The following is a 27,935-nucleotide window of genomic DNA, read 5'->3' on the forward strand; positions in this document are numbered from 1 at the left end:
CCTCATATTTATTAGTTGCCTTTTGTGCCCAAGATAGTATGCTGTTCACTTAAAATGCAAAAAGCAAAAATATAGTTAGTTCATGCTTGCAAGGAAATTATAATCTAGGATCTAGATCTAGGAGAATGGGTCTGTGTAACAGCAAGCACCCCACTATACCCAAGGTGGCTGCCAACACAGGTTCTTAGATCTGCTTTTCTTTTCTTTTTTGGAGGGCAGTTGGGGTTAAGTGACTTGCCCAGGGACACGGCTAGTAAGTGTGTCAAGTGTCTGAGGCCGGATTTGAACTCAGGTCCTTCTGACTTCAGGGCCAGTGCTCTATTCACTGTGCCACCTAGCCGGCCCAAGATCTGCTTTTCTAAAGGAAAGCAACTTAAAATGGGTTAACAATCTTGCTTTAATCAAACATGGGTCATTTACCTAGTTCAGGGGAAAAAGGTCAGTACCCAGAACTTCAGAGTATAAAGACAGGAGTTACAAGAAGACAGAGAAACATTTCAAGCAGACAGGCCTCCAACTGTCTGACCATTACATCAACACCTAGTCAGTTACCAGGGAGCGAAACATCAACATTTGGGTTTTCATAGCCAAGGGGCTCAATGGCTGCCCAGAGTCTTGTCTGGTCAAATCACACAACACTTCTCAAAGTGAGCCCCAAAGCAAAGCCTTACATCAGAATTTATATAGCCTTCTCCTGGCTCAGAGAATGTAACAGCCCTCTTGACCCATTGCCCAATCACAAAGTATTTTCTGAAAAACAAGCCTCTTGCTACAGGCTCCAGGTGCACTTAAGCCTATCAAAGGGCCTAGGGGCAGGGAAGATCTTAAATTTACATTCCCATAACAGTCTAGATTTACCTATTTATAAAATAAGTATAATACAAGTTAGAAGATGATTACAAGTTAGAAGAAGATTATTATAAAATAAATATAAGTTAGAAGAAGCATTTGAAGAACTGAGAATTTTAAGGTAGAAGGAATCACTTCTGTATAGGATAGGGTCAAAATTTTTCAGTTCGTTACTAAACATTGGCCTTGAAAGATAAGGTTCCAGTTCCTTCTACCTTTACTTCGTGTTAATCTTCTTTTTTCAGTTTATCCTCTAGCCAAACCAGAGTTCTCCACTTTTCACCATCTTAACTTGCCTTCTCTCATCTCCAAGTTTTTGTGTATACTTCCTACTGCCATTACTGGAAATGACTCCATACTTCTCCCCATTTGTAAATATTGACTGTATTATCTTTCTCATCCTTCAAGGCCACTGTTTAGTTACCAACTGTGAGAAATTCCAGACTGATAATACAAATACAGGAGTTGCCTCAATAGAGGTAATAATTTAAGAAAGAGGAGTAAATGATATTGCCAGTGGAAAAAAGTATATAGAGAGAAGAGAACCAAGGACAGAACTTTGAGTGATGCCAAAAAGGAAGAAGAGGAGTCTTTGAAAGGGCTTAGGGAGGAGTGGTCAGAAAAGTAGGGAGTCATCTTGGAAGAAGCAGTGTCAGAGGAGCCAGGACAAGAGAGACTATCAGGAAGTTGGATGTAGTCAGATGTGCCTAATGCTTCCTCAGATTCAAAGAGTATAAGAAATAAAACTAATGGATTTAATAAGTGGCCATCAGTAACCTAGCAGAGAGCAGTTTTGGTAGAGGTACAGGGGACAGAGACCAAATTGCAAGGTATTTATGGAATTGGTGAATAGTGAGGAAGAATAACTTTCAAGAATTATACTTCTAAAAAAGATTGTTCTTTCTTGACAGTGAAAAGGGATGTGAGGGACAGATAGGTTTAGGCTTGGCAAGGAGGATGGCAATCTAATCTTACAACAGAGGAGAGCATAGTTGAATCCAATGAAGTTTTGAGATATAGAGAAAAAAAGGGAGCTTAAATCTAATTGGCTTCAGCTTTCCCAGCAAGAGGCCTGGTTCTGATTCATTCTAGTTGAGTTACTGTGCAAGTATCATTTAACTATTCTGAGTTTCATTTTTCTCAGGTGTAAAAAAAGGCGTATCATCACAATATTGCATGTACTTTATAGGGCTCTTAAGTCCTCTTCATCAGCCTTAAAGAGCTATATTAATGAACTATTATTATAATAATAGCATAGGAGATGAGATGATCTTTTAAATTTTTAAGTTTTTGTTTTCAGCTTCCGATTCTCTCCCTCATTTCCCCCAAACCCCATTGAGAAGGCAAGAAATATGGTACCCATTATACATATGAAATCATGCAAAGCATTTCCACATTAGCCATTTTGTGGGATAGAGGGAGGCAAGAAAAATAAAGTTAAAAAAAATATGCTTCAATCTGTACTCAAGTTCATCATTTCTCTTTTTGAAGGTGGTTATCATTTTTCATCATAAGTCCTTTGGAACTGTCATGAATTAACGTATTGTAGCTAAATCTCTCACGCTTGATCATTATACAGTATTGCTGTTACTGTGTACGATGTTCTCGTAGTTCTGCTCACTTTACTTTTTATCAGTCCATGTAAGTTTTCCCAGGTTTTTCTGAAACTATTCCCTTTGTCATTCCTTATATCACAATAGTATTCCAGCACAATCATATATTACAACTTGTTTAGTCTTCTCCAATTGATGGGCAACCCCTCAGTTGCCTATTCTTTGTCACCACAAAAAAGAGCTGCTAGAAATATTTTTGTACATGTAGGTCTTCCCCCCACCCCCTTTTTTTTTTACAATCTCTTTGAGATATAGCCTTAATAGCAGTATTGCTGGATCAGAGGGTATTCACAGTTCTATAACCCTTTGCACATAGTTCCAAATTGTTCTCTAGAATAGTTAGACCAGTTCACAAGCTCCACTGACACCGTATTAGTGTCCCAATTTTCCTGTATCCCCTCCACCATTTATCATTTTCCTTTTCTGTCATACTAGTCAGTCTGTTGGGTGTGAGGTGAAACGTCAGAGCTGTTTTAATTTGCATTCCTCCAGTTATTAGTGAATAGCATATCTTTTTAAGGAGAAGGCAGTCAAGCACCTTGAGGACAGAGGAAAAAGCTTTTAATAGGCACTAAAGAGTATAATTAGTAGTAACCAAGAAGTGAATTAAAGGATTATAGTGCAGCCATGAGAGTCCTGTTAGCTAACATATTGCTTTGTATTATTAGCAAATATTCCATATGTTTAAGAAGTCCTTAATGTACACATAATCACAAAAATTGTGAACAGAAATTCATTTGTAAATCTGTCATTTAGAACTTGTAACATTTTGCCATAGAAACAATTATAAATGACAGTTAAGTGCCTAATGCAACACTTAATGTTGTATTAATTCCACTCATTATATAATCAAAACATTATTAATTTATAAAGAAAATCATCAAGCACTTACTATGTACAAAGCACCATACATATGGGCAAGCAAGTTCATCTCTGCTCTCAAATAGCTTACATTCTAATTGGAATCAAACATATAGGAGAAGGGTTCAACTGCACGACCAATAGAGAAGCCCAAGTGGTCCTTTGAGTCAGATGCAGAGAAGATGATAAGGCCTCCCATAATATGCATTCCACTTAGCTGGAACCTAGAAATGAGAAAAGTCTGTCATAAATCTTTGGTTCGTTGGCTGGCTGTTTTACTTTTTTCTTGAAGAGGCCCAAAATGACATCACTATGTTAAAGTCAAAGTATGGTGTATACAGTTATGACTGATCAAACCAATATGAGCTCTGAAGACCCTACTACAATTCAGGCACAAATAGTCCCTCTGAACATTTGGAATGGAGATATCTCTAAATTTTCACATCTCATTTCTTTTGAGCTGCTGCAACTCTATTTTGCTCATAGAGCAAAGTGCCTTCTTTGCTACAGGCATGTCATGCTAGGCAGTCCTTTGCCAGTGTCTCCTATGTCACACAATCCATTCCAGAGTCCTTTAGAGACACCCTGAGAGTGTCCTTATATTTCTTCTTCTAACCTCCATGTGAATACTTTCCTCATGTGAGTTCTCTGTAAAAGTCTTTTAAAAAAAACTTATGTTTGACATTGAAAAAGCATGACCAGCCCATGGGAGCTGTGCTCTTTGCAGTAGAGTTTGAATGCTTGACAGTTTAGCTCAAGAAAGTACCTCAGGATCCCATACCTTATTTTGCTGGGTGATGTTCGGTCTTCCTAAGACAATTCAGATGGCAATGATTCCATTTCCTGGCTTGCCACTGGCGTGCTGTCCAGGTTTCACAGGCATACAGCAATGAGGTCTGCACAGTAATTCTGTCGACCTTCAGTTTTGTAGGTCGTCTAATACCTCTTCTCTCCCACACTTTCTTTTGGAGGCTCCTAAACACTGAGGTAGCTCTGGCAATGTATGTGCCAACCTCATCATCTATGTGTATATCCCTGGAAAGTATACTGCCAAGGTAAATGAACTTATCCATAGTGTTCAGAACTTTTCCATTTGCTGTAACCAGTGGTTTCATATATGGATGGTGTGGTACTGGCTGATGGAGAACCTGTGTTTTCCTGGTTTTAATGGTTGGCTCAAAATTAGCACGAGCAGAGAATCTATCTGTACTTTGTTGCATCTCAGCTTCAGAGGCTGCATTGAGTGCACAGTCATCTGTGAACAAAATCTTCCTCCACTTTAGTCTTGGCTTGTAGCCTTTTCAAGTTGAAGAATTTACCATCAATGCAATAGCTGACTTTGGTGCCATTTTTGTCCTAGTTGAAGGCTTCTGACAACAGTGATAAAAGCATCATGCCAAAAAGCATAGGAGTAAGCACACGGCTTTGTTTTATTACATTGGTGACTAGAAAAGCACACTAGCATTGTCCATTATCTAGAACCAAGACAAGCATGGCATAAAATTGAAGTATGATTCTGATGAACTTCTCTCAGCAACCAAATTTTGACAATAATTTTCCATATGCCCTCATGACTGACAGTATCAAAGGCCTTGGTCAGATTGATGAATGTTGTATACAGACTTCTGTTCTCTTCTTGGAATTTCTCCTGGAGGTGTTGAGCAGCAAACACCATGTCAACCATACCTCAGCCCTTTCTGAAGCCACGTTGGCTCTCAGGTAGGTGACCATCTTCCAGGTGAAGGATCAGCCTATTAAGGAGGACTCTGGCAAGCATCTGGCCAGCAGTGACTGAGAACCCCACCTTGTGATAGTCACAGGACAATCTATTTACTTTTATGGTGATGAACAGTGGAGGCGTCCTTGAGCTCCTAGGGAGTAACTTCTTCTTGCCATATATACCCAGAACATTTCAGTTGGCTTTTGTATGAGCAGTGGACCCCTCCACCTTGTAAATCTCAACTGGAATAGAATCAGCACCAGCCACTTTGCCACATGAGAGGAGCCTAAGAGCATTCAAAACCTCTTCTTCAGTTGGAAATTCAGCTAGAGAGGGATTGACTTCAACCCAAGGTATATGGCCAATGGCATCAGCATTGATTGATGACAGTCTGTTGAGAACTTTATAGAAATGTCTCTCCTGGTTTATGTCCTTATCACTAGTCAATGTGGCTCCATCAGCACTGAATAGTTGAGATGCATCAGAAGTCTTTGGCCTGTAAGTAGCCTTTGGGGCATCATAAAAGCACTTTGGATTATTATTGTGAGCATAAAACTGAATTTCTTCTTCCTTCCTGAGCCAAGGATTCTGCATCATCTCTGTAAATTTCATATGCACTTTACTGTAATAGAATTAAGTGTTGCCTACTTAGAGATGGATGAATTATCCAACTGGCAAATCTGTGGAGCTCTCGTTTTTCATGTAGCAGCTTCTGAATTTCCCCATTATTTTTGTTAAATCAGTCTTGATGTTTGTGAGTGTTTTGGTCCAGATGAGTAAATGCAGTGCTGTACACCAAATCTCTGAAAGCTTCTTTTCTGCTCCAGTGTTGCCAGCTCTGTGTTGGCTTAACTTTCCCTCCAAGTGAGCAACAAACTTCTCACTTAGAGAAGAGCTGTAATCAATTGACATTAAGTATTCTGGTAGTTCTTCTTGCCTTAGGGCCACTACTTTTGTTGAATGTGAATATTTAACTTGGAGGATAAGTATGTGATCAGTCCAGCACTCTCTGCCACATGTCACGTTTGTCACTCTCACATCCTGTCTCTTCCCCTTACAATCAAATGCTCTATTAAATACCAAGTTTTGCTGCAAGGGTGCATCCAAAAAGTGTTATTACATTTAGGTAAATGGAAGACAGTGTTGATGATAAGAAGATTATAAGATGTACAAATCTTCAGTAGTAATTGACCATTGCTCTTGCTATTTCTGACTCCATTCCTCCAAAGAACTCTCTGCCATGTCTGGTAGTCTGTGCCTACTTTAGCATTAAAGTCACCCAGGATTAAAAGCTTGTCCTTTTCGGGTGGCTAGGTGGTGCAGTGAATAGAGCACCGGCCCTGGAGTCGGGAGGACCTGAGTTCAAATCTGGCCTCATTCACTTAATATCAAATAAAAAAACAACAAAAAAAAACTAGCCACATGACCTTGGGCAAGTCACTTAACCCCAGTTGCCCTCCAAAAAGCAAAAAAAACCCGTTTGTCCTCTTTTGGCACATTGATGATGAGGGTCTTCTAGTTTCCATAGAATTTTTCTTTGGCCTCATCAGGGCTTGTCATGATGAAGATGGTGGCCTGGAGCCTTCCTCCAACGACAGTTGTCATGATGACGATGGTGGCCTGGAGCCTTCCTCCAACGACAATTGTCATGAGCCTCTTGTTCACTCCTTTTAGTAGGTATACAGGCTTATTGACTAGATTAGTTTGTACTGCAAAACCTGCACCAGCTTCAGAGCAACGCCCTTCGTTGCAGCCACTACAGAAACACGTGAGTAAGCCCATCGTCATTTACCAGCCTTATTTCACTCAGGGCTGTTCTTTGGCGGTGATACCTCCGGAGTTCTCTTACAACAAAAGCTGCTTGTCTTTCAGGTCTACTGGATTTCTTCTTGTTCATAAGTGTCCACACATTCCATGAACTGATGATAAGTGGAATCATCTTTACAACAGTTTCTGTGCATTTTTTTAGTGTTTTCACTGCAGGTTGGGATCCCAGCCTGTGACAGTAAAGCAGGTTAAGGTTGAGTGAAGCAACGGTTTTTAGAATACCTTTTCTAGACCTTTCCTCACACCAGGAAGTGAGCAGTATGGTCCTTCAAAAAGACTGCCTGCTCAGACACCCAGGGGGCAACCAAATCCCAATGATGCTTCCAGTGATGTGGCCTGGGCTGTGGGCTGCCTGTGTGCACGGTTTTCATTATAGCTCCCTGTGTATTTATGCCTGCTTTTTCATCATTTGTCTCCCATCACAGGACTTTGAGATGGGTAAAAATAGTAAAATGGTATGGGTGATGTCTTTTGATTTGTGCACACATTGGATTTAAATGAGGTTGAGTTGCATGACATTTTTGGCCTCACTCTCTCTTCTAGAGTTACCGAAATCTAGTGGTAAAACAAAGTCAAGATGACTGGTGATAGCTCAGAATGCAGTGGATGACCTTGGTGTCTTTGATGGCTAAACAAGCTGTAAGGCTCCACAGCACCTGCTTCAACTGCCTTCATCGCCTTTGGAACAAATTGTTCTCATCTACCCACTCTGGCAGGGGAAGTCTTCACATGTTTAGACTGGGCTTCCTTCTAACTCACTGTAGGGTTTGAGACCCCTCAGTTACCCTCAATCTGGTATGGCCCGTCTGCTTAAATGGTTCACCAGGTTGTGGTTGCTGTGCATACTACAGCTTCTTGGAGCCACAGGTGAGAGTTGGGTGATAGGTGGGCACTAAAGGTGAATGAGCAGCCTTGAAAAGGGTTTGACAGCTCTCATACCAGAGGTACTATTCTTCCCTGAGCTCATCCTACTCCCCATCTTCTTTGGTATTATTTCCATTGATAAACCATATCTATTTCTGATGTTGAAGTGTCTTGAAGGACTTTGGTGATAGGAACTTTCTTTTCTAGGTCTTTAATAGCAGTTCCTCTTGAGAAGTCAGTGGCTACAGCACCAGCAGAGGAGGTCCCTGGCAGAATTTCTACAGGGCTTGCTCCCCTGGATGATGAAGGAGTGGGAGTGGGTAGGGTAGATTCAAGCAGAAGGCATCTACAGTGACTGTTACCCCAGGGCTTGGGCTATGTCCATCATGGTCTGAGATGGTGGTTGTGGTAGGAGTGGTTTGGCCTGGTTTGGCCTCTTTTGTCTTTCCCACAAAGATGTCTTTTCACTTATGGTCAGCTGACTTGTATGCCCACTGGTAGTAGCAATGATGATTATCGCTGGGACTATTTCCATGAGGGGAATAATGATCACAGTGGTGTTGGTTTGGTCCACCAATGATGAAGTAACAGTAGTTAAGGTAGGAAAATTGCATGAAATATTTTTATTTCTTATCAACACTATTGCTTGAGGATAAACAGTTTTGACTAGAAAAGGATGAGGATAGAGATTTTGAGGAGAAACTTTGATTTCCTTAAAACCTGTTGACCCTTGCTCTTTGGGAATACTTTTATTTAATATTTCCAGGAAAATCAGTATTGTTGCATTCTAATTCTAAAAATAAAATTTCTGGCAGTATGTGAAGGATCTTATAATGCTTTTAAATGTGGTGGTGAATCTTGAAGAGTAAATCATCCAAAAGAAGCATCATGGTTCTCTTAATCATCCTGAAAGTTTCATACTTATGAAAAAATTTGCATCTTTTGCAAAGAGAAGGTTCTGTTTCTGTAACCTATTGTGTCTCAAATAGATTTAAAAAATGAGAAAACTCATCTGCACATAAATCCAGTTCTTCTGCCTCACCTATGTCAAGTACAAGGCTAAATTGCTGTCTTTTTCCAGTTATATATTTCCGGTAAAATTCTTGTCTCCCCACACTCCCTAAGTCATTAAAAACTAAAGGCAACATTTTGTTCTTCCAAACCCCTTTCATGTTGGTCTGTAAGACTGCATGCCAAAACTCCCCAGTGGTTTGGGTGTTTTTTGTTTGTTTATTTTGTAGACAATCATTGCAACTTCTTCAAAAATCTTTGAAGGTATAACCTTTGCCTTCTTCTTATATTGAAAAATGGCAATGAACCCTTCATATATGGGAAATGATTGCTAAAGTAGAACTGATTGGTAGGTGTGGGGATAATGCATGGGTAGATGAAAAAAAATTTTTTTTTTGTCTTTTTAGAGGGGAGAAGGATTTGGGGTTGTGACTTGCCCAAGGTCACACAGCTACTAAGTGTTAAGTGTCTGAGACTGGATTTGAACTCAGGTCCTCCTGACTCCAGGGCCGGTGCTCTGTTCACTGTGCCACCTAGATGCCCCTGAAGAAGTAATTTTTATGAGGAATTTTCAGGAATAACATGTCTCCTTTTTGGATTATGATAATCTAGAGGTTACACCTTTTATGTGGAGAAAAAAAATAGTCATCTGGCCATAATCTATCAGTGAAGTTTACTTTATTTTCCTTTTCTACTTCCCTTCCCTCTCCCTTCTTTTGTTGCTCTTCCTCCTCCTCCTCCTCCTCCTCTTCTTCTTCCTCCTCCTCCTCCTCTTCCTCCTCCTCTTCCTCCTCTTCCTCCTCCTCCTCCTCTTCTTCCTTATTATAAATGGTTATCCCTCTTCCATTCTTGCATTGGGCCATTCCATTCTTCACAATGCTTCTAAGAGAACTTCCTAATGTACAGGCCTGACTATATCACTCTTTTGCTCAAAAACTTCAGCACTACTACTTCCAGGCAAAAATTCAAATGCCTCAGCTTGTCATTCAAGACCTTTGTTCCATCATGTGGATCAGATCATCCCTTTGGGTTTTCTTTTTGGCCTTTTGTCTCTTTTACATTATTGTGATTCTTTTCCTTTTCCATTGATTCTGTATCTCTTTTACTAATCAGAGTTGCTTGAATTGAGTAAATTTTCTGGGATTTGCTTCCTATGTGTTCTGGTGCGAGGGCTTGTCCACCTGTCACCCTAATCTCACCTATGGCTCTAAGAAGCTGTAACATGCCCAGCTACCACACCTGGGTAAAAATGTCTCAACAGATGGACTAAACCAGTTTGAGGCAGGGCGGCCAGGTAGCACAGCGAGTAACAGCACCTGGCATCGAATCCGGGCTCAGACACTTAGCACCCACCCAGAAACACCTGGCCATGTAACCTTGAGCAAGTTAGTTAACCCCAATTGCTTAGGGGCGGCCAGGTGGCTCAGAGCACCAGCCACAGCGTCAGGATGACCTGGGGATCAAATCCGGGCGCAGATACTTAGCACCACACCCAGATATAACTGGCCTTGTGACCTTGAGCAAGTTACTTAACCCTGGTTGCTTAAAAAAAAAAAATAAACCAGTTTGAGGGTAACTGACAAACCTTAAGCCGGTTGGTGAGTTAAGGGGATATCTACCCTACACATGTGATGTAGAATGGACAGGTGAGAACAATTTGTTTCCATGACCACGAAGGTGACTGAAGCAGTCATTATGGAGTGCTTTGAGCTTCATCAATCATTGAAGACACCAAGGTCATTTACTACATCCCAGGCTATTCTCAGTCATCATGACCTTTGTCTTGCCCCTGGACTTAAATGAGTATAGAAGAGAGACTCAGGCTGACAACTTTCTGCAATTCTGCGTCACTTAAATCCAGATCATGAGCAAGTCAAGAACATCACCCTCTGATATCATTGCTCCCCTTCGAAAATGAAGGAAGAATAACAATATAATTTATATTATAAATAAGTGTCTGAAGAAGGATTCAAACTCAAGTCTTCTGATTCCAAAATTCCTACTTTTTATGATATACCCGTTAGCTGTTCCTTCTATTTGTGTCAGGGGCAGCTAGATGACACAATAGATAAAGCCCTGGGCCTAGTCAGGAAGACTCATTTTCCTGAGTTCACATCTGGCCTCTGGCACTAGGTGTGTGACCCTGAGCAACTCATTGAGCATGTTTGCCTTGGTTTCCTCATGTGTAAAATGAGCTGGAGAAGGAAATGGCAAACTACTCCAGTTTCTTTGCCAAGAAAACTCCAAGTGGTATTATGAAAAATCAGACACGATTGAAACAACTAAACCAAAGTTGATGTTAATCAGATCGTTTAAGAGAATTAGTTCTGATTTCACGTATCTTTCTTTTGCCTGTAGCAGTTGGTGGGAAGAGTGGCATGGCTGTTCATCCTATCACTTGGCTAGAGTTTGGAGCCATCAACCACAAGCCTCCAGTTAGAGGATGATCACTAGGCCTTACCCCCTGCCCTGTGGTGGGGGCCTTTAGACTGCGGGGCATTGTCATCAGTACACACAAAGGACTCCTTAGCCTCGCCATCCATTCCTCTTCCTGTGTTCATTCTATTTCTGGGCCTTTTCACCTGCCCTGTAGCTAAACCCCTTTTATATCTGTTGTCTCTTCAGTTAGAGAGGGTGCTCCCTGTGAGTAGTTACTGTCTGGTTTTTGCTGATTTACGTATTCCCAGTGCTTAGCAGTACTTTGGTTTATTTTTGTTGTTACTCTTGTTAATTCTAGGGAATGTGAATAAACTTCAGGTAAACCTAGGAGACAGTTTGTCATAACAGAGCCTCTTGTTGTTTTTATTCTACTAAATCAAATGTTCAGTGTTCCCACATGCAATTACCTCCTTTATTGTGTATGACCATGTTTGGTGTAGGGCTGCTGAGGTTCATCCAGGTACTACCCCAATCAAAGTTATTACTCATAATTTATCATTTATGGTTGTAGTAATAGGAATAGGCCTTCTCAGCAGTTGTAAGTCTCTGGGGGAGCATCTAGGTGACATAGTGGATAGAGCACTGTGTCTAGAGTAAAGAAGACCAGAGTTCAGATTTGGCTTCAAACACTTTATAGTTGTGTGACCCAGGGCAAGTCGCTTGATTGCTGTTTGCCTCAATTTCCTCAACTGTAAAATGGGGATAATAATAGCACCTACTTCTCAAGTTTGCTGTGAGAAGTAAATGATGTAACAATTGTAATAGTGGTTAGTACTTAATACATGGCACATAGTAAACACCACCAACAGAAGTGTTATCATCATAAATATTACTTTTAGGAGGTGTAGCCAAGATGGTGGAGTAGAAGTGCAAACTTGGCCTGAGCTCCTACTCCAATCACTTCCAATACGTGTAAAAAAAATGACTCTAAACAAACTTCAGAGCTATGGAACCCACAAAGTGACACAGAGAAACAAATCTCCTGCTGAAGGGAGCCCAGCAGGCCAACAGGAAAGGTCTATCACACTGAGCTGGGAGCCAGGCACAGTCCCCCATGAACCGAGGTTCCAGCCCCAGGGTGGCCCCAATCAGTGCCCAGACCAGCTGGAGTAGACATAAGGAGAGTGAATCAGCAGCAGCTGTAGTGGTCTCCAGACTTCTCAACTCATAAATGCCAAAGACAAAGTAAAAGGTCAGTGTGGATCTTTGTGGGAACGAGGGGGGGGGGGGCGGAAGAGCATGGTCTGGTCCCTATGGTGAGAAGCAGAGGCATGGTAGCTGCACCATGTGGCTCCCTTAGGAGCTCCTGGCCTGTAGATGTACAGGCCAAGCAACCATTCAGAGGGTAGTCGCTCTTGCTTTAACCTGCTTGGATCTGAATCAGAGTCTTGGATGGTGGTCCTGGGGTGTGTAACCAGTGAGCCAAAGCTTGTGGGGGCTGTTTAGAGGGTGCCCGTCTAATAGCTCTGACAGCTGCGGAAACCCCAGAAATCTGAGATAAAGCTCTCTCCATTCTGGAAGCAGAGTTCTGCTACCATGGCAAAGAGCTGTAAAGTCAAGTAATTGGCTGGCAATATGAGAAAGCAGAGGAAGCACAAAAACACCAGAGAATCCTTTTGGGGACAAAGAGGATCAAGGCCTGGAGTGGGAGGGAGGCAGCGAAGTCAGAACTCCTGCATCAAAAGCCTCCAAGAAAAATATGAACTGCTTACAGGCCATGGAAGAGCTCAAGAAGGATTTTGAAAATCAAGTAAAAGAAATGGAGAAAAAAATGGGAAGAGAAATGAGAATGATGCAGGAAAATCATGGAAAGTGAGTCAACAGCCTGCTAAAGGAGACCCAAAAATACACTATAGAAAATAACATCTTACAAATAGACTAACTCAAATAGCAAAAGAGGCCCAAAAAGCCAGTGAGGAGAAGAATGCCTTAAAAAGCTGAATTTGCCAGATGGTAAAGGAATTTCAAAAACTCATTGAAGAGAATAACTCCTTCAAAATTAGATTGGAACAATTGCAAGCTAATGACTTTATGAGAAATCAAGATACTATTAAACAGATCCAAATGAAAAAATAGAAGGCAGTGTGAAATATCTTATTGGAAAAACCAGTGACCTGGAAAACAGATCCAGGAGAGAAAATTTAAAAATTATTGGACTACCTGAAAGTCATGAGCGAAAACAGAGCCTAGACACCGTCTTGCAAGAAATTGTCAAGCAGAATTGCCCTGATATTCTAGAACCAGAGGGAAAAATAGAAATTGAAAAAATTCACCGATCACCTCTTGAAAAAGACCCCAAAAAGAAAACTTCTAGGAATATTATAGCCACATTCCAGAGTTCCCAGGTCAAGGAGAAAATACTGCAAGCATTCAGGAAAAAACCATTTGAGTATCGTGGAAACACAATTAGCATAACATAAGACCTAGCAGCTTCTATATTAAGGTATGAAAGGGCTTGGAATATGATATTCTGAAGGTCAAAGGAGCTAGGACTAAAACCAAGAATCACCTATCCAGCAAAACTGAGTATAATGCTACAGGGAAAAAGATGGGAAAATATGAAATAGAGGACTTTGAAGCGTTCTTCATGAAAAAACCAGAGCTGAACAGAAATTTTGACTTTCAAATACAAGAAGAAAGAAAAGCATGAGGTGAACAGGAAAAAGAAATCGTAAGGAACTTATTAAAGTTGAACTATTTACATTCCTGCATGGAAAAGTGATAATTGTGATTCATAAGACTTTTCTCAGTATGAGGTTAGTCGAAGGGAATATATATGTATATATGTATATGTACATATATATGTATGTATAGGAGGGTGCATGTGTATATAAATATATATATGTGAGTGTGGGCATATGTATGTTCATGTATGCATAGACAGGGCACAGGATGAGTTGAATATGAAAGGATGATATCTAAACAATAAAATTAAGAGGTGAAAGAAGAATTTATTGGGAGAAGAAGAAAGAAGGAGATAGAGTAGGGTAAATTATCTCATATAAAAGAGGCAAGAAAAAACTGTTACAATGGAGGGGAAGAGCAGGAAGGTGAAAGGGAATGGGACAACTTGGATTTGATTGAATTTGGCTTAAGGAGGGAATAACATACACACTCAATTGGGTATCTTACCCTACAGGAAAATAGGGGGATAGTAGATAAGAGAGGGGATGATAGAAGGAAGTGCATTTCGGGGGAAAGGGTAGTTAGAAGCACATACATTTGAAAAGGGACAGGGTCAAAGTAGAAAATAGAATAAGTGGGGATAGGATAGGATGGAGGGATATATAGTTAGTCTTTCACAATATAACTACTATGGAAATGATTTGGGTTGTACACATGTACAACTTATATTGAATTGCTTATCTTCCCAGTGGGAGAGGTTGAGGAGGGAAAAAAGTTTTAAAAACAAATGTTTAAATTTTTTTTTACTTGCTATTGGGAAATAATAGATACAGGTACTGGGTGTAGAAATCCATCTTTGCTTACAATCCAACTTACTACAAAGTTAAATAGGTGATGGGGGAGGATATAAGATACAACAGATTGGGAGAAGGGGTCTTCAGTAGGCTTGCTATTTTGGGGTGGGGGTAGGGGAAAGACAGGGAGAAAAAAATTGTAACTCAAAATCTTGTGTAAATGAATGCTGAAAACAAAATAAATAAATAAATATTACTTTTGTAATTTTTTTTGGAAACAAGATAAAGTAAACAAAGTCTCTACCAGAACTTTGGGAAATGATGAATGGTGTATTTGGAGTGTTAGGAAGGTACCTGGCAGTGTGACTCCTTTTTAAATATAATAAAGTGCTATGATAGTTATTTATTGTGTTTTTACATTTTTGAATAAGGTAATAGACTTTAAATTTTGTGCATAAACTAGAAGCTACTGGATGTGTTGGTTTTTTTTTAAAGTCCAAAAACAGTAAATAGAAGAGGGAAGATATCAATCTTAATGTAGTGAAGTAGGTAGAAAGATCAGTATGTCAGAATACTTTAAAATCATCTGTTTCTAATTTCTAAAACTAGACCTTGAAGGTAATTTAAAACAGGATGCTCACAATGTCCCATAATTATCTCTGCCTTTTAAGAGACATTTTCAGTATTAGCTTTCTTGGTTTTAAAAGAGAGACTGATGAAAAGTGACTATAAAGAACTTATAACCAGTACCCTTTTAATGGAATTCACAGTAAATTTTAGACAAGCTTGGTGAATAATATATCAGGCAGCGTATTCTTATTAGGAATAATGAGAGAGAAGACATTGAACTATGCTTCCATTTAATTATTCAGTTTGGCCATTTTAAAAAATTTACATGACCATAAAAGAATTATCATTACCATATTAAGAAATTACTGAGAATTCTTAAAATCATTTTTTTTCCCAGAAATTTGTCTTTTTTTGTGTTCAGAACACAGTTGTATGATCTTAATTTGTCAGAGCTTTCAAGCCTTTTGGAATTTTCTAATAGTTATCAGACTTAATACAAGTAGTAACCTCAGTAAAACTAAGTCAGATAATCATACAGATTCTAAAATAATAGGTATCAAGGTGTACAATTACATTCTAGTGTTGATTGGTAGGGGTGCCATATAACTGTTTAGTTTTAGTGATTAAAATAGGAAAAAGAGATCAAAATAAAATTTTTTAATATAATTAGAAATATTCGTTGCTTTTTCTCACCAATTTAATTTTATTTCATTCAGTATTAACTAGTTTTACTCCTAGAAAATACATGGAAGAACACTTTTATCCATTTTCATTTCCAGATTTCTTTGGATTATAGTGTGCTTTCATATAAAAGTTTTCCTATCAAAAATTGATCTAGCTTTTTTAAATAAACATTTTTGATGTTAGTGATCCTTATTAGAGTTAGTATACCTAATAACTGCCTTTTAAAAATTGGCTTCATTTGGAAGGAACCAGTTTCTTAGGAGAAATTTAAGTGAGATGTAGACAAGGACTGGATTCTCATCTCCAGGACCTTGTTTGGTCCTGAGATGTCAAACATACACATTGTGAACCACATTGCTGCAACACTCCTGAGTATGGCTGAACCAGATGCACATGTAATTGGGAAATATTTAACAAAACAAATAAAGATACAGTAGAACGTAGACAATCTTAGTATTTGGGTTTCTAAGCCTATATGTGCCCCACAGAGATCCTTATGTACAGTTTGGTGGCCATTATTTATATTGGAGTTTGACACCCAGCTCACAGTACATTGGTTTGAAATTTGTTTAGTTGTATTCCTGAGGCACTGAATCTCTTTTTCTTTTTGACCACTTCTACATTGCCCTTTAGGATCCTGTCTTTCTGTATTGATTTAAATATTGTACTGCATCAGAGAGATAGAACTTCTAAATCCAGATATTCTGATATCCTAACTAAACTGAATTTTTTGTTGGTAATGTTTTCATTGGTCAGAAAAAGCAAAATCAAATGATACAAAACATATTGTGAAGTCGAACTCCTGAATTTTTTTTTTTTAATTCTGATTAAGGCAGCTAGATAGCACAGTGAATAGAGCACTGGCCCTGGAGTCAGGAGGACCTGAGTTCAAATCCAGCCTCAGATGCTTAACACTTGCCAGCCATGTGACCTTGCTCAAGTCTCTTAACCCCAACCCCTCAACCTTCCCCCCTCCAAAAAATGAAAAAAAAATTTAAAAAATTCTGATTATAAAATTGTAGCATGGTATAATGTTTATATTCTTGAATAAGGAATGACTTAAAACACCATCTTTTCCTTTTTAGCTGGGCTTTGGACAGTCTTCACACTGGGTGGAGTAGGAAGTAAACCAGCCCCTCATCAGGAACAGTCTTCACCTCTCGCTAGTCAAAGCCTTCTGCTGCTGCTTGTGTTGGCCAATCTCACAGATGCTCCTGATGCACCGAATCCCTACCGACAAGCCATTATGTCCTTTAAGAACACACAAGGTTTGCAATGCTTTTCTATCAATTTTTCTTTGTACTCCATCATCTTTATGTCTGATCTTGGAGATTTAACTCTACAATTCAGTCATAAGAATGAGAAATCTTAAAAACTACTCAACTAAATCTCCTTTATTGAAGTTGTAACATGAACCTGATTTGAGGACTGTAGTTCTTTAAATTCATTTGAAATATTTTGATTTACTCTTGTACCTTGTAATAGTAATAGTAAAATTGAAGACAACATTCTGTGTAATAGTAAAATTAAGTCAGCTTTGGATATATCCACTAATGAAATGATGTAGATGTGTGAATAATACAAAATAGCAGTAAAATTCCTACTTTAGTTTATGTCATTATTTTATTTATTGTTATATTTAATATTTGATTAGTATGTGACCTGGACTCTTAAGTTTCTCATTTCAGTATGAAATTTAGGGTCTTAACAATTTTCCTTTCAAACATAGAGCAAAACAGTGGGACTTCAAAAGTATTAGAATTGTCTTACTTAAGCTGTTTTATACCATACTGCCTTCTTATCTTGTGAGAAAAGCACACATGTCAACATTGACTTCATCTAGTCTGGTATATTCATAAGAATGATTGAGAACCTAAGCAAAGGGGTTCCATGCTATAGTAGTAACCTCTGGTTTGTTAGGACAAGCCCATTTAAAAATATCATTGCTATAAAAAAAATTAGCTTAAGTTGCTGTTTGTATTACAATGCACTAATCTATCTATCTATCTATCTATCTATCTGTCTATCTATCTATCTATCTATCTATCTATCATCCATCCATCCATCCATCCATCCATCCATCATCTATGTTGGCAGTTGTTTTCAAAATAAAATTTGAATGTATTGTTCGTTGCCTCATGTTTCTGGCTTAGTTTTTGCTATGTGTGGTTTCCACACCCCAATTTCTCTTCTTCTGAGGGCAGCTAGGTAACATGGTGGTTTAGTGGAGATAGCGTCAGATGAGCTGTCAGTATACTGAGGCTTTGACTCTGGCTTTCCACAAATTAATTGTATGATCTTTGGCACGTCACTTCCTTTCTTGCAGCCCCTTGGTTTCCTTATTCATAAAATGCAATGGTTTCCAATACATGAAAAGGGTTCCTTTCTTCTAGTTCTAATACAGACTATATGATTTGAGCTTTCCTATTTGCCTTGTATGAAAAATTGGTTTTTCCATTGTGTAACAAAATGCTTAAAATTCCTAGAGTAACAGAAACACAAAATATGCTAATAGAGGTATTACGCTTTTCCTTGAAAGCATTGTAAAAATAGCTTTCACCTGGCATCTATAAATATAAACATAATCTTATAGCTTTTTTGAAAAAAGTTCAACATCACTACCGAATGTTTTTTCACCTCGACTCAATTTTATGCGGTTGGTTTATAAAGTTACAACTAATTAATCTAAATTTCCAGGACAAATTATAGTCTGGTACTTGCTAGAATTGTAGATTTTAAACAGTACTTTTCTCAATTTTTCATGATTTTGATGACAGCTAGTTTTTATTATGCCAGGTAATATTGAAGCAATTATGAACCAATGTGGAACTTTGCAACATTAGAAAATGTTGTCTAAGTAAGACTTAAGAAATAATCCATATTTACAGTGAAATTACTTCAAGTTTTGTTTCTACCAGAGTGATTTTTCTACAGTCTCATAACCAGTATAAATGGTCTTTAAAAATGCTAGCTTCAAGGTCCAATTTTGCCTTCAGAAATCAGTCTTTATATGATAAAGGTTTTCCTTACCCTGTGATCTTTCAGTTCCATCCAAGTAAATTGAATTCATTTCTCAACCAGTAATCCTGCTGAACCTGATGGGTACCTTAGAGACCATGTACTCCCTTTCTTCTATGTTATTATATATATATATATTTTTTTTTTTATAAGAAGACTGAGTCCCCGAGAGGTAAAGTGCCTTCTCATTTGTAAGCAGGTGTGTGTATACCAGGATAGGAGAATTAAAGGAGTGAAGGAAGTATAGTAAGGAGATGAAAGCAGTGTTCAAATTCTCATCTCTGTTACCTGTGCCTGTGTCTTCCACAATATATATAATGAGGCACTCCAACAGATGAGGTCATTGTACTTGGCTTATGTTGATGAGAACCTTCATACCACCCCACACCTTTTTTCAAGGAATCATGAAATAGCCTACAGCAGCCTCTTTTGAATACTCACAAAATATAATCCACCTACTTCTTCATCTCTTAATGTTTAAAGCTGGACAGTCACACAAAGTCGTGATTGTAAGTGGTCAAATTACTATGTGAAGATTGGGGAAGACCTTGTCCCTTGTTTTAAGGGAAAAGGTCAGGAAAATGAATAAAGAGTAGAATAAGGGAAGTTTTAGGTATACTTTCCACATAAAGGAGAACCCGAGAGGTGTAAGACTGCCCTATGGAAGATTCACTTGGTTTTGGCTCATGTCTCTACATTAGAAGACATGATGAAAATGGTAAAGCATTCTTTCTATTATTTGTAGTGGCCCAAATTTTATGTTCCTTCAAAATATCTCTTGGTGTTTTGAAAAATAAAAGAAATTACAGTCAAAATAATAATAAATAATATGTGTTGCTATTGTCCGGTAAGATCATCACTTTTTATGAGTCAAGTGTATCCAACCATCAATTCTGACTCCTTAATTGGCCAATTTAGATTTCTAAGATAAACCAATTAGTTACTAAGTACAGAGACATTTATCACTGTTGAAATTGTGGGAATCATCCCAAATGGTCTGTGATATATGTCTAAGCATCTTTATAGAAAGCTTAGACAGTTTTCTTAGAAAACATGAGGAATAGCTCTTTGAAGTTAATGAAATTTTCTTTCAGAAAAGAATGAGGAATTTTCTAAGCATCTTCCTGACATATGACAAATTGTTACTATCATAGACCCCAAAGATAGACATATCCATTTCAATTTAATTTTTAATGTTAGCTATACTGTTTTTTTTTTTTTTTTTGGTTTTTTGGGGGGGGAAGGCTGGGCATTTGGGGGTTAAGTAACTTACCCAAGGTCCCACAGCTAGTAAGTGTTAATTGTCTGAGGCCAGATTTGAACTCAGGTCCTCCTGACTCCAGGGCCGGTGTTCTATTTACTGTGCCACCTAGCCACCACCCCCTATACTTCTTTTTAAAAGCTTAATATTCTAGCCATTATCTTCATAAATGTCTTAAAGAGAATAATGATAACCAGAAAGGTAATTTTAAGTATCTTAAAAATCAGGTTTTCTTCTCATATATTCCCATATTTCAAGGATAAATACTTTTTAGATTAACTAACCCTCAGAGTCATTGGTTGCATGAAAATCTTTACATTCTTTACTTGTTTATGTTTATATTTGGTTCTGATGGTGACTTTTTAGGATAATTTCAAAATCTAACAGTTGTTAGGATAATTAGCTCATATTTTAAAATAATTGTCATTTGTTTTATTTTATTTTTTTGGAGGGCAATTGGGGTTAAGTGACATGCCAAAGGTCACATGGCTAGTTTTTTTTGTGTTAAGTGTCTGAGGCTGGATTTGAACTCAGGTCCTCCTGACTCCAGGGCCAGTGCTCTATCGCCCCAAATTTGTCATTTATAAAGTACTTTCCTTACAAAAAGGAAATGCCCAATTGAGGTAGGTGGTGCAGGAATATTTCCTATAATTGTATAGATAAAAAAACTGAAGGTTAAAAAAGATAAACTGAAGAAATACGGCCAGAGTCAGTTGTCTGACAAATGACATAATCTAAGGCCAACTCCAGGTCTTCTGATTCCCAAATCCAGAATTCTCCATTGCCTTTGAGAGGATTGCCAAGATGATATTTTTTTCCATAGCATATACATCTGAACTGATCTATATAGAATCAACAAAGTCACTATATGCCAATGTAATAAAGTTTTTTCTCATACCAAAATATTCTTAAACATTGTTATAAACATTCCTGAGAAAGCTTCTGCATTATTACTTTATACAATTTATGTTTTTTTCCCTCTGTTTCAGACAGCACTGCTTTTCCCTCTTCAAATCCACATGCTTTCCAGATCAACTTTAATAGTTTGTATACAGCCCTATGTGAGCAGCAGAAGTCTGATCAAGCAACTCTTCTTTTGTATATGTTACTGCATCAAAATAGTAATGTGAGGACATACATGTTGGCTCGCACAGATATGGAAAATCTTGTAAGTATATTGCATGTTTCAACTCTGTATTTTAAAACTATTTTGGATTATAATTTTTCAACAAGAAGATTATCATTATTTTAAAGCACTATTTTTGAACATAGCTTAAATATAGCAAAGATAATAATGGTAAACAGCTGCTTTCCTTTTTTTTTATCTCTCAGGTATGGTAAGAGACTATATGGTCACAAAGGCAATATACTTGGCATTAAATAAATTCCATGACAAGATATAGGAAACTTTTTTTTAACTGAAATATTTTAACTTTTATGTTAATAAAATAGACAGCTGGGATAAGAAAGAAAACAGTAGATTGGGGAAAAATCTTGGTATCCTATATCTTTGGTGAGGTGTATTAAAAATGAATAAGGGACTAGTACAAATATGGAAAATCAAGAGCCATTCTCTAATACCTAAGTTGTCAATTCTCAAAAGAAGAAAGCTATTATCAGCCACATGATAGTTGCTCCAAATTATTAATAATAAGAAAAACTAACTCTGAACAACTATGAGGTATCATTTTGCACCCAGGAAGTTGGTAGCAATGACAAAAGATTGAAATATTCAATATTGAAAGAGTTTTAGAAAAACAGACGCCTTTATGCACTTGGTGTAGCTGTGGTTGGTCCAGTTATTCTGGAAAGCAATTTGAAATTATGCTGAAAAAGAAAAATGTGTAAAATGTCCTTTCCCGTTGACCCTGCATGTCTGCTGCTAGCCATATGTTCCAAGGAACTAAAGGATAAAAAAAAAAAAAATTCCAGTATGCACTAGAATACTTGTTGCACCACTTTCTATTTAAAAATAGTTTTTGTTTCCTCTTTATCTCATGCTTTTTTAATTTAGTTTTTGAAAACATAGATTTTTATTGACATATTTTATTTTTCTATCCCTTAGATTTCCCTTTGTATCTCTCCCTCTTCCCTATTCCAAAGAACCATTCCTTCTAACAAAGACTTCTTTTTTAAAATTAAAAAGGAGAAAATTAAAACCAAAGCAAATAAGTATATTTTTAAAAATCTGATTCTGTATACACTATTAGCACACTGATAGAGGCCTTGCCCACCCCTCCAACTTCAAGACAGTGTAGGCGTATGTGGCTTCTTATATCTATCTCTTCTTTGGGGCTAAGCTGCTTCTCTATAATTTTGAAACATTCATTTTAAGCTGTTTTGTGATGGTTATTCTGTTCATGTATATTGTTGTGTTTGTTGAGTATATTGTCATCCTGACTGCTTACTTCACTTGGCATTAGTTAATGTAAGTCTTTTCATGTTTCTCTGTATTCATTATATTAATAATTTCTTACTGTATAGTAATATTCCATTTATTACAATTTGTTTAAATTTTCCCCAAATCTACTTTGTTTCCATTTTGTTTTTTTGCTGCCACAAAAAAGTATATTATCACTTTTAGCCGTAGAAAAACCTTCAAGCATATTGATGGTCACTGATTAAGGCAAACAGTGCTTCATGTTATTAGAACAAGTGTCAGAACCAGGAAGGCAATATAAGCTATGGTTACATCAAGGTAAATTGAACAAGTTGCTTTTTTTCTTCCTTTTTCTCTTTTTGTTTAATTCCTGTTTTATTGATGGCCCTCTGGGTTGGAGAGGGAAAACAAATATATTGAGAAATGAAGGTGATCTGAAAACAAAAGTTGGATTGTGTAACTAGAAAGAAACTTATACACATAACGGGCTGCATTAATAAGAAAAATCACACAATTATGTGAATAGATGTTGGAAAAACTTTTGACAAAATCCAAGAACCATTGCTATTAAAAACACTAGAAAGCATTAGAATAAATAGAGCTTTTCTCAATTTGATAACATTTATATAATAGATTTAGGCTCTAGAAGGCTTTCCATTAAAATCAGGGGTAAAGCAACAATGTTCATTGTGACCATTATTTAATAAAGTAGTTCTAAAAAAAGGTAGCTATAGTAATATCAAAAGAAAAGGAAATAAAAAAATAGCATAATAAAAGAAGTAACAAAATTATTACATTTAGTAGATATGATAATCTATGTAGAGCAATGGTGACAAATATGCAGTCTAACCTCAGTGGGGAACTAGATTAAAAAATATTTACCAAAATAAATTTTAAAAAACAATATAATGATAATTTGTAGTTTTCTAAGTCAATATACAGCTCCAGGAAAGTATCTATTTGAATTTGACACCACTGTTGTAGAGAACCCAAAAGAGATAACTAAATCATAATTGAAACAATAACTTGAGTGGCATTGCAAGGCATAAAAGAAATTCACAAAAAAATCATCAATATTTTTGTATGTTATCAATAAAATCCAGGTTTCTGATTTTTTAATTTTTTTTGGATTTTTTTGGAGAAGTAGAAAGAAAAATTCCATTCAAAATAACTGGGAATATTTAAAGTGTTTTGGAATCTTTCTCCTTGGATACCACAGGGACAGTAGTAGTATAACTATATAACACTTCAGAAATAAAAAGGCAGAACTAAATCAGGCAAATAAATAACTAAATATAATAAAAATTACAATGGGGCCTGAATTATTTACATATTCAGTGCCATAACAATCAAACTACAAAAGGACTACTTTATAGCAGTGTTTCCAAACTCAAATAAAATTGGATATCTACCTTCTGCATATTGACTTAGAAAAACACAAATTAGTATTATCTATGTTTTATTATATTATTATTTATTTTGTTAAATACTTCCTGATTACATTTTGATCTGGTTTCTCCCTGGTTTCTTCTAGGCTGCCAGGAATATAAACCATATGCTTTATAGTGCTACAAAAATAATAATGAATAATAATAATTTCTTGGGAAAAAAATCAAAAATCTTGAGAGGAAAAAAATGAAAAAATGTAGAAAGGAATTACTAGTACTGGATCTCAAACCATATAAGAACAAGAGCCTTTCCCAAAAATATAAATGAGCAAAAGATATGAATGAACAGTTTTTGAAGCTATTAACTTTAGGGGAAAATGATCAGAATAGTTAATAAAGAAACACACATCAAAGAAGTTCTAAACTTCTACCTCATTCTTACCAGGCTAGCAAAGATGACAAAAAGAAAAATGATGATTGTTGGAGGTATTGTGGGGAAATAGGCAGATTAATGCCTTGGTAAGGGCTGTGAATTGGTCCAGCCATTCTGGAAACCATTTTGGAGCTATACCCCAAAGTCACTAAACTATTTATACCCTTTGGCCCCAAAATACTACTAGTAGACCTATACTCCAAAGAAGAAAAAGACCTATATGTACAAAAATATTTCTAGTAGCGGTTTTTGTAATAGAAAAGAACTGGAAACTGAGGGCATGCCCATAAGATGGAGAATGAGTAAATAAATTATGGTATATGAATGTATTGGAACATTATTGTGTGGTAAGAAAAGACAAAAGGGAAACTTTAGAGAAACCTGGGAAGACTTGTTTGAACTGACAAAAAATGAATTGAACAGAACCAAGAGAATTACTTGTACAATTACAACATCGTAAAAATAAACACCTTTGAAAGACTAAGAAAACTGATCTGTGCAATCACCAACCACGGTCCCAGAGAACTGATGATAAAACATATGATTTGCCTCCTGAAGATGGACTCAATATGCAGAATTAGATATGTATTCTCAGATATGGCCAATGTGAGAATTTGTGTTGTCTGACTATGCATGGTTGTCACATGAGGTTTCCCTCTCCTCCCTCTCCCTGAATGGGAAGAGTTTAGAGATAGGAAGGAAAGAAAAACTAGGGTTTCCCTTCCCCCACCCCCAATAGAAAGTAAATCACTGTCTGATATGTTCAATATTTTGTTGATATTTATTTTATTATTCTTTATTACTATGTAGGAAATAATTGACATTTTATTGAAAATAATTGTTTATTTAAATAATAATTTTCTGTTCTTCAAGCTTTCATTAGCTTGTAAACAATACTCTGTGTCTTAGTTTACACTGTTTTTTGCCATGAATTTGATATATTAATCACTGTCTGATTTACAAAGAATTGGTTTTTTTTATGTTTGGTGATCTAAAGTAATCTCATATCCACAAATTGGCATCTGTTGGAATAAAAACAAAACCAATATGACTATTCAGATTCATTTTGTTCCTCATTAATTACATGCTAGTTAGTTTGCCCTGAAAATTATGTAACCAAGTCATAGTTTTCTATTTACTTCCATGATTTTCCTGGGTGCAGGTAGGATAGAACACAATGCAGGATACTAGGTCTGCAATCATAATGGCTTGAGTTCAGTCACACACTTAATAGCTATGTGTCCCTGGACAAGTCACTTAATTGTGCACCATAGTTTCCTTATGATCAAAAGAGATAATATTTTTAAAGGGCTTAGTACAGTGTATGGCACATGGTAAATACTTAATAGATGCTTCTTTCCTTCCTGTTCCCACACCTTGTTTTAGAATTTCAGAGATTTTTACACAGAAGTAAACTCTGGCTCCACATCATTTTACAAATAATATGTAATTTTTAAACAATAAAAATAATTATATTTTCGTCATTGTGCCACTTGAGACCATTATCTTCCATAAAATTCTTTTGATAATTGTCAACCAAATTGAATGGTAGTCCATGTTATTTTTGTCCACTTTTAAAAATTAATTAAATTGTTTTAATCAGCAAAAATCTGCTTTCTCTCCTACCCTCCTCCTCAAAAATATTGAGAAAGAAAAACAAAAAAAAAACATGTATAATTAAGCAAAACAAATTTCCAAATTTATGATATCCATAAAAACAATGTGTTTCACTCTGTAGTCTGAGTATCAAGAAGAGGGTAGCATATTTCGTTATTAGTCCTCTAGAATCATAGTTGGTCATTATGCTCATCAGAGTTCCTATGTCTTTCAGAGTATTTTGTCTTTTTGTTATTATTGTCATTTTATAAGTGGTTCTCTTGATTCTGTTTACTTCACTCTGCATCAGGTCATATAAGACTTCCCAGGTCTCTTTGAAACTGTTCTCTTCATCATTTTGTTACATCACAATTTTATTCTGTCACATATTGCATCGCCTGACTTGTTCATCTATTCCCCAGTTGATGGGCATTCCTTCAGTTTTCAATTCTTTGCTACTTCAAAAGGCTCTATAAATATTTTTATACATCCTTCATTAGAATTAGTTTTACTTAGGACTAACATCTCCCTATATCTGCTGTCCCTCTAATTTCCCCATCTCCCTTCTCTTTCCCCTGTTTTTGTTTTTAATGCAATATATTTTTGTACTCAGCTGTTTCTCTATGTGTATGTGTATGTATGCGCATGTGTGTGTGCAGTCTTCCCTCATTTGTTCAGTTCATGTAGAGTGAAGTTCAGATGTCAGCTATTCTGCTAACTTTTCCTTCTTATGTGAGATGTTTTTTCCTAACCTTCTCTGTTCCCATACTAGTGTATTTCTTTTCCTCTCTCTATTATTCCTTTAAAATCAGCAAATAATAATAGAACCACCCCCAGGACTTGTTAAATTAGGCTTTCTTTCTGAATCCTGAAGACAAGGGGATGTGTGTATCAGAGGGGACACCTACATCATCTTCTCATATCTAGAATATAGACAATTTATCTTTATTCAGTCCTTTGTTATTGTTCACATATGTTTACATTTTATATTCCTCTTAACTCTTTTTGTCAGAACTTCATTGTTTATACAGCTCTAGTTCCATCAGGAAGCTTGGAAGTCTATTTCGTCAAAGATCCATGTTTGGCCTGTAGGATAATACATACTCAGTTTTCTGAGGAAGCAATTCTTGGCTATATGCCTATATCTTTTGCTTTCTGGACTATAATATTCCAAACTCTGTGCTCCTTTGTTGTCATGGCTACTAAATCATGTGTGATCCTTACCATGCCTCCTCAGTAATTAAATTATCTTTTTTTTTTTTTTTTGGCTGCTTGCGCTGTTTTTTTTTTCTTTGACCTAGAAGCTCTGGCTTTTGACTATAATGTTCCCGAGAGTTTTCATTTTGCTATTTCTTTTCAGGAAGTGACTGGTGGATTCTTTCTACTTCCACTTTGCCCTAAGAGCCCTAGACAGTTTTCTTTTATGATTCCTTGGAATCTCATGTGTAAGCTCTGTCTTTGGTCATTGCTTTCAGGTGATCTTTAAATTTTCTCTCCTTTATTTTTCAGGTCAGGTTTTGTTGTGTTGTTTTTTTTCTTGAGATTCTTTATGTTTTCTTCTATTTTTTTCCAGTCTTTTGACTTTGTTTTAGTATTTTGACTTTGTTGTTAATATTTTTTGTTGTCATGGAGTCAATTATTAATGTTTGATCCATTCTAATTTTCAGAGTCCATTACTTGAGTTAGATTTTGCAGCTTTTGTGCAAGTTGGTTTCAGTATTTCTTCTGTAATTCTTCATTTCTTTTCCAATTTTTCCCCTTGCCCTCTCATTTGTTTCCTGTAATATATTTATTTTATTTATGAAATAATATTCCATTCTTCTTAAAATATTTTACTTCATCTCTTCTAGGAATTTTTTTTTTGTTGAACTTGTGCCCAGAATGTGTTTTTCTTTGAGGCTTTGCTTGTCGTTGTTTTGGGGTTGGCTTTTCTTTTAGGTTTGGGTTTTGTGTGTCCTTGTCATCATAATAGTTTTTTGTGATGGAATTATGATTTTTTTTT

At 36.8% G+C, this 27,935-nt stretch overlaps 1 protein-coding gene across 2 annotated transcripts in view; it reads left to right on the forward strand.

The window, feature by feature from the left end:
• The window catches only part of DYM (dymeclin), a 622,931-nt gene that overhangs the window by 232,647 nt on the left and 362,349 nt on the right, over positions 1–27,935 (forward strand). For both annotated transcript variants that reach the window (XM_069104416.1, XM_069104414.1), the window contains exons 9-10: positions 16,943–17,125; positions 21,126–21,304. In XM_069104416.1, the coding sequence (XP_068960517.1) occupies positions 16,943–17,125; positions 21,126–21,304 (362 nt within the window). The remainder of the gene's footprint in view (positions 1–16,942; positions 17,126–21,125; positions 21,305–27,935) is intronic.

This window comes from Petaurus breviceps, unplaced genomic scaffold (assembly GCF_028583685.1).
Source record: "Petaurus breviceps papuanus isolate PSGF00001 unplaced genomic scaffold, PetGlider_PUasm1.0 131, whole genome shotgun sequence".
In the NCBI taxonomy this organism is placed as follows: Eukaryota; Metazoa; Chordata; class Mammalia; order Diprotodontia; family Petauridae; genus Petaurus; species Petaurus breviceps.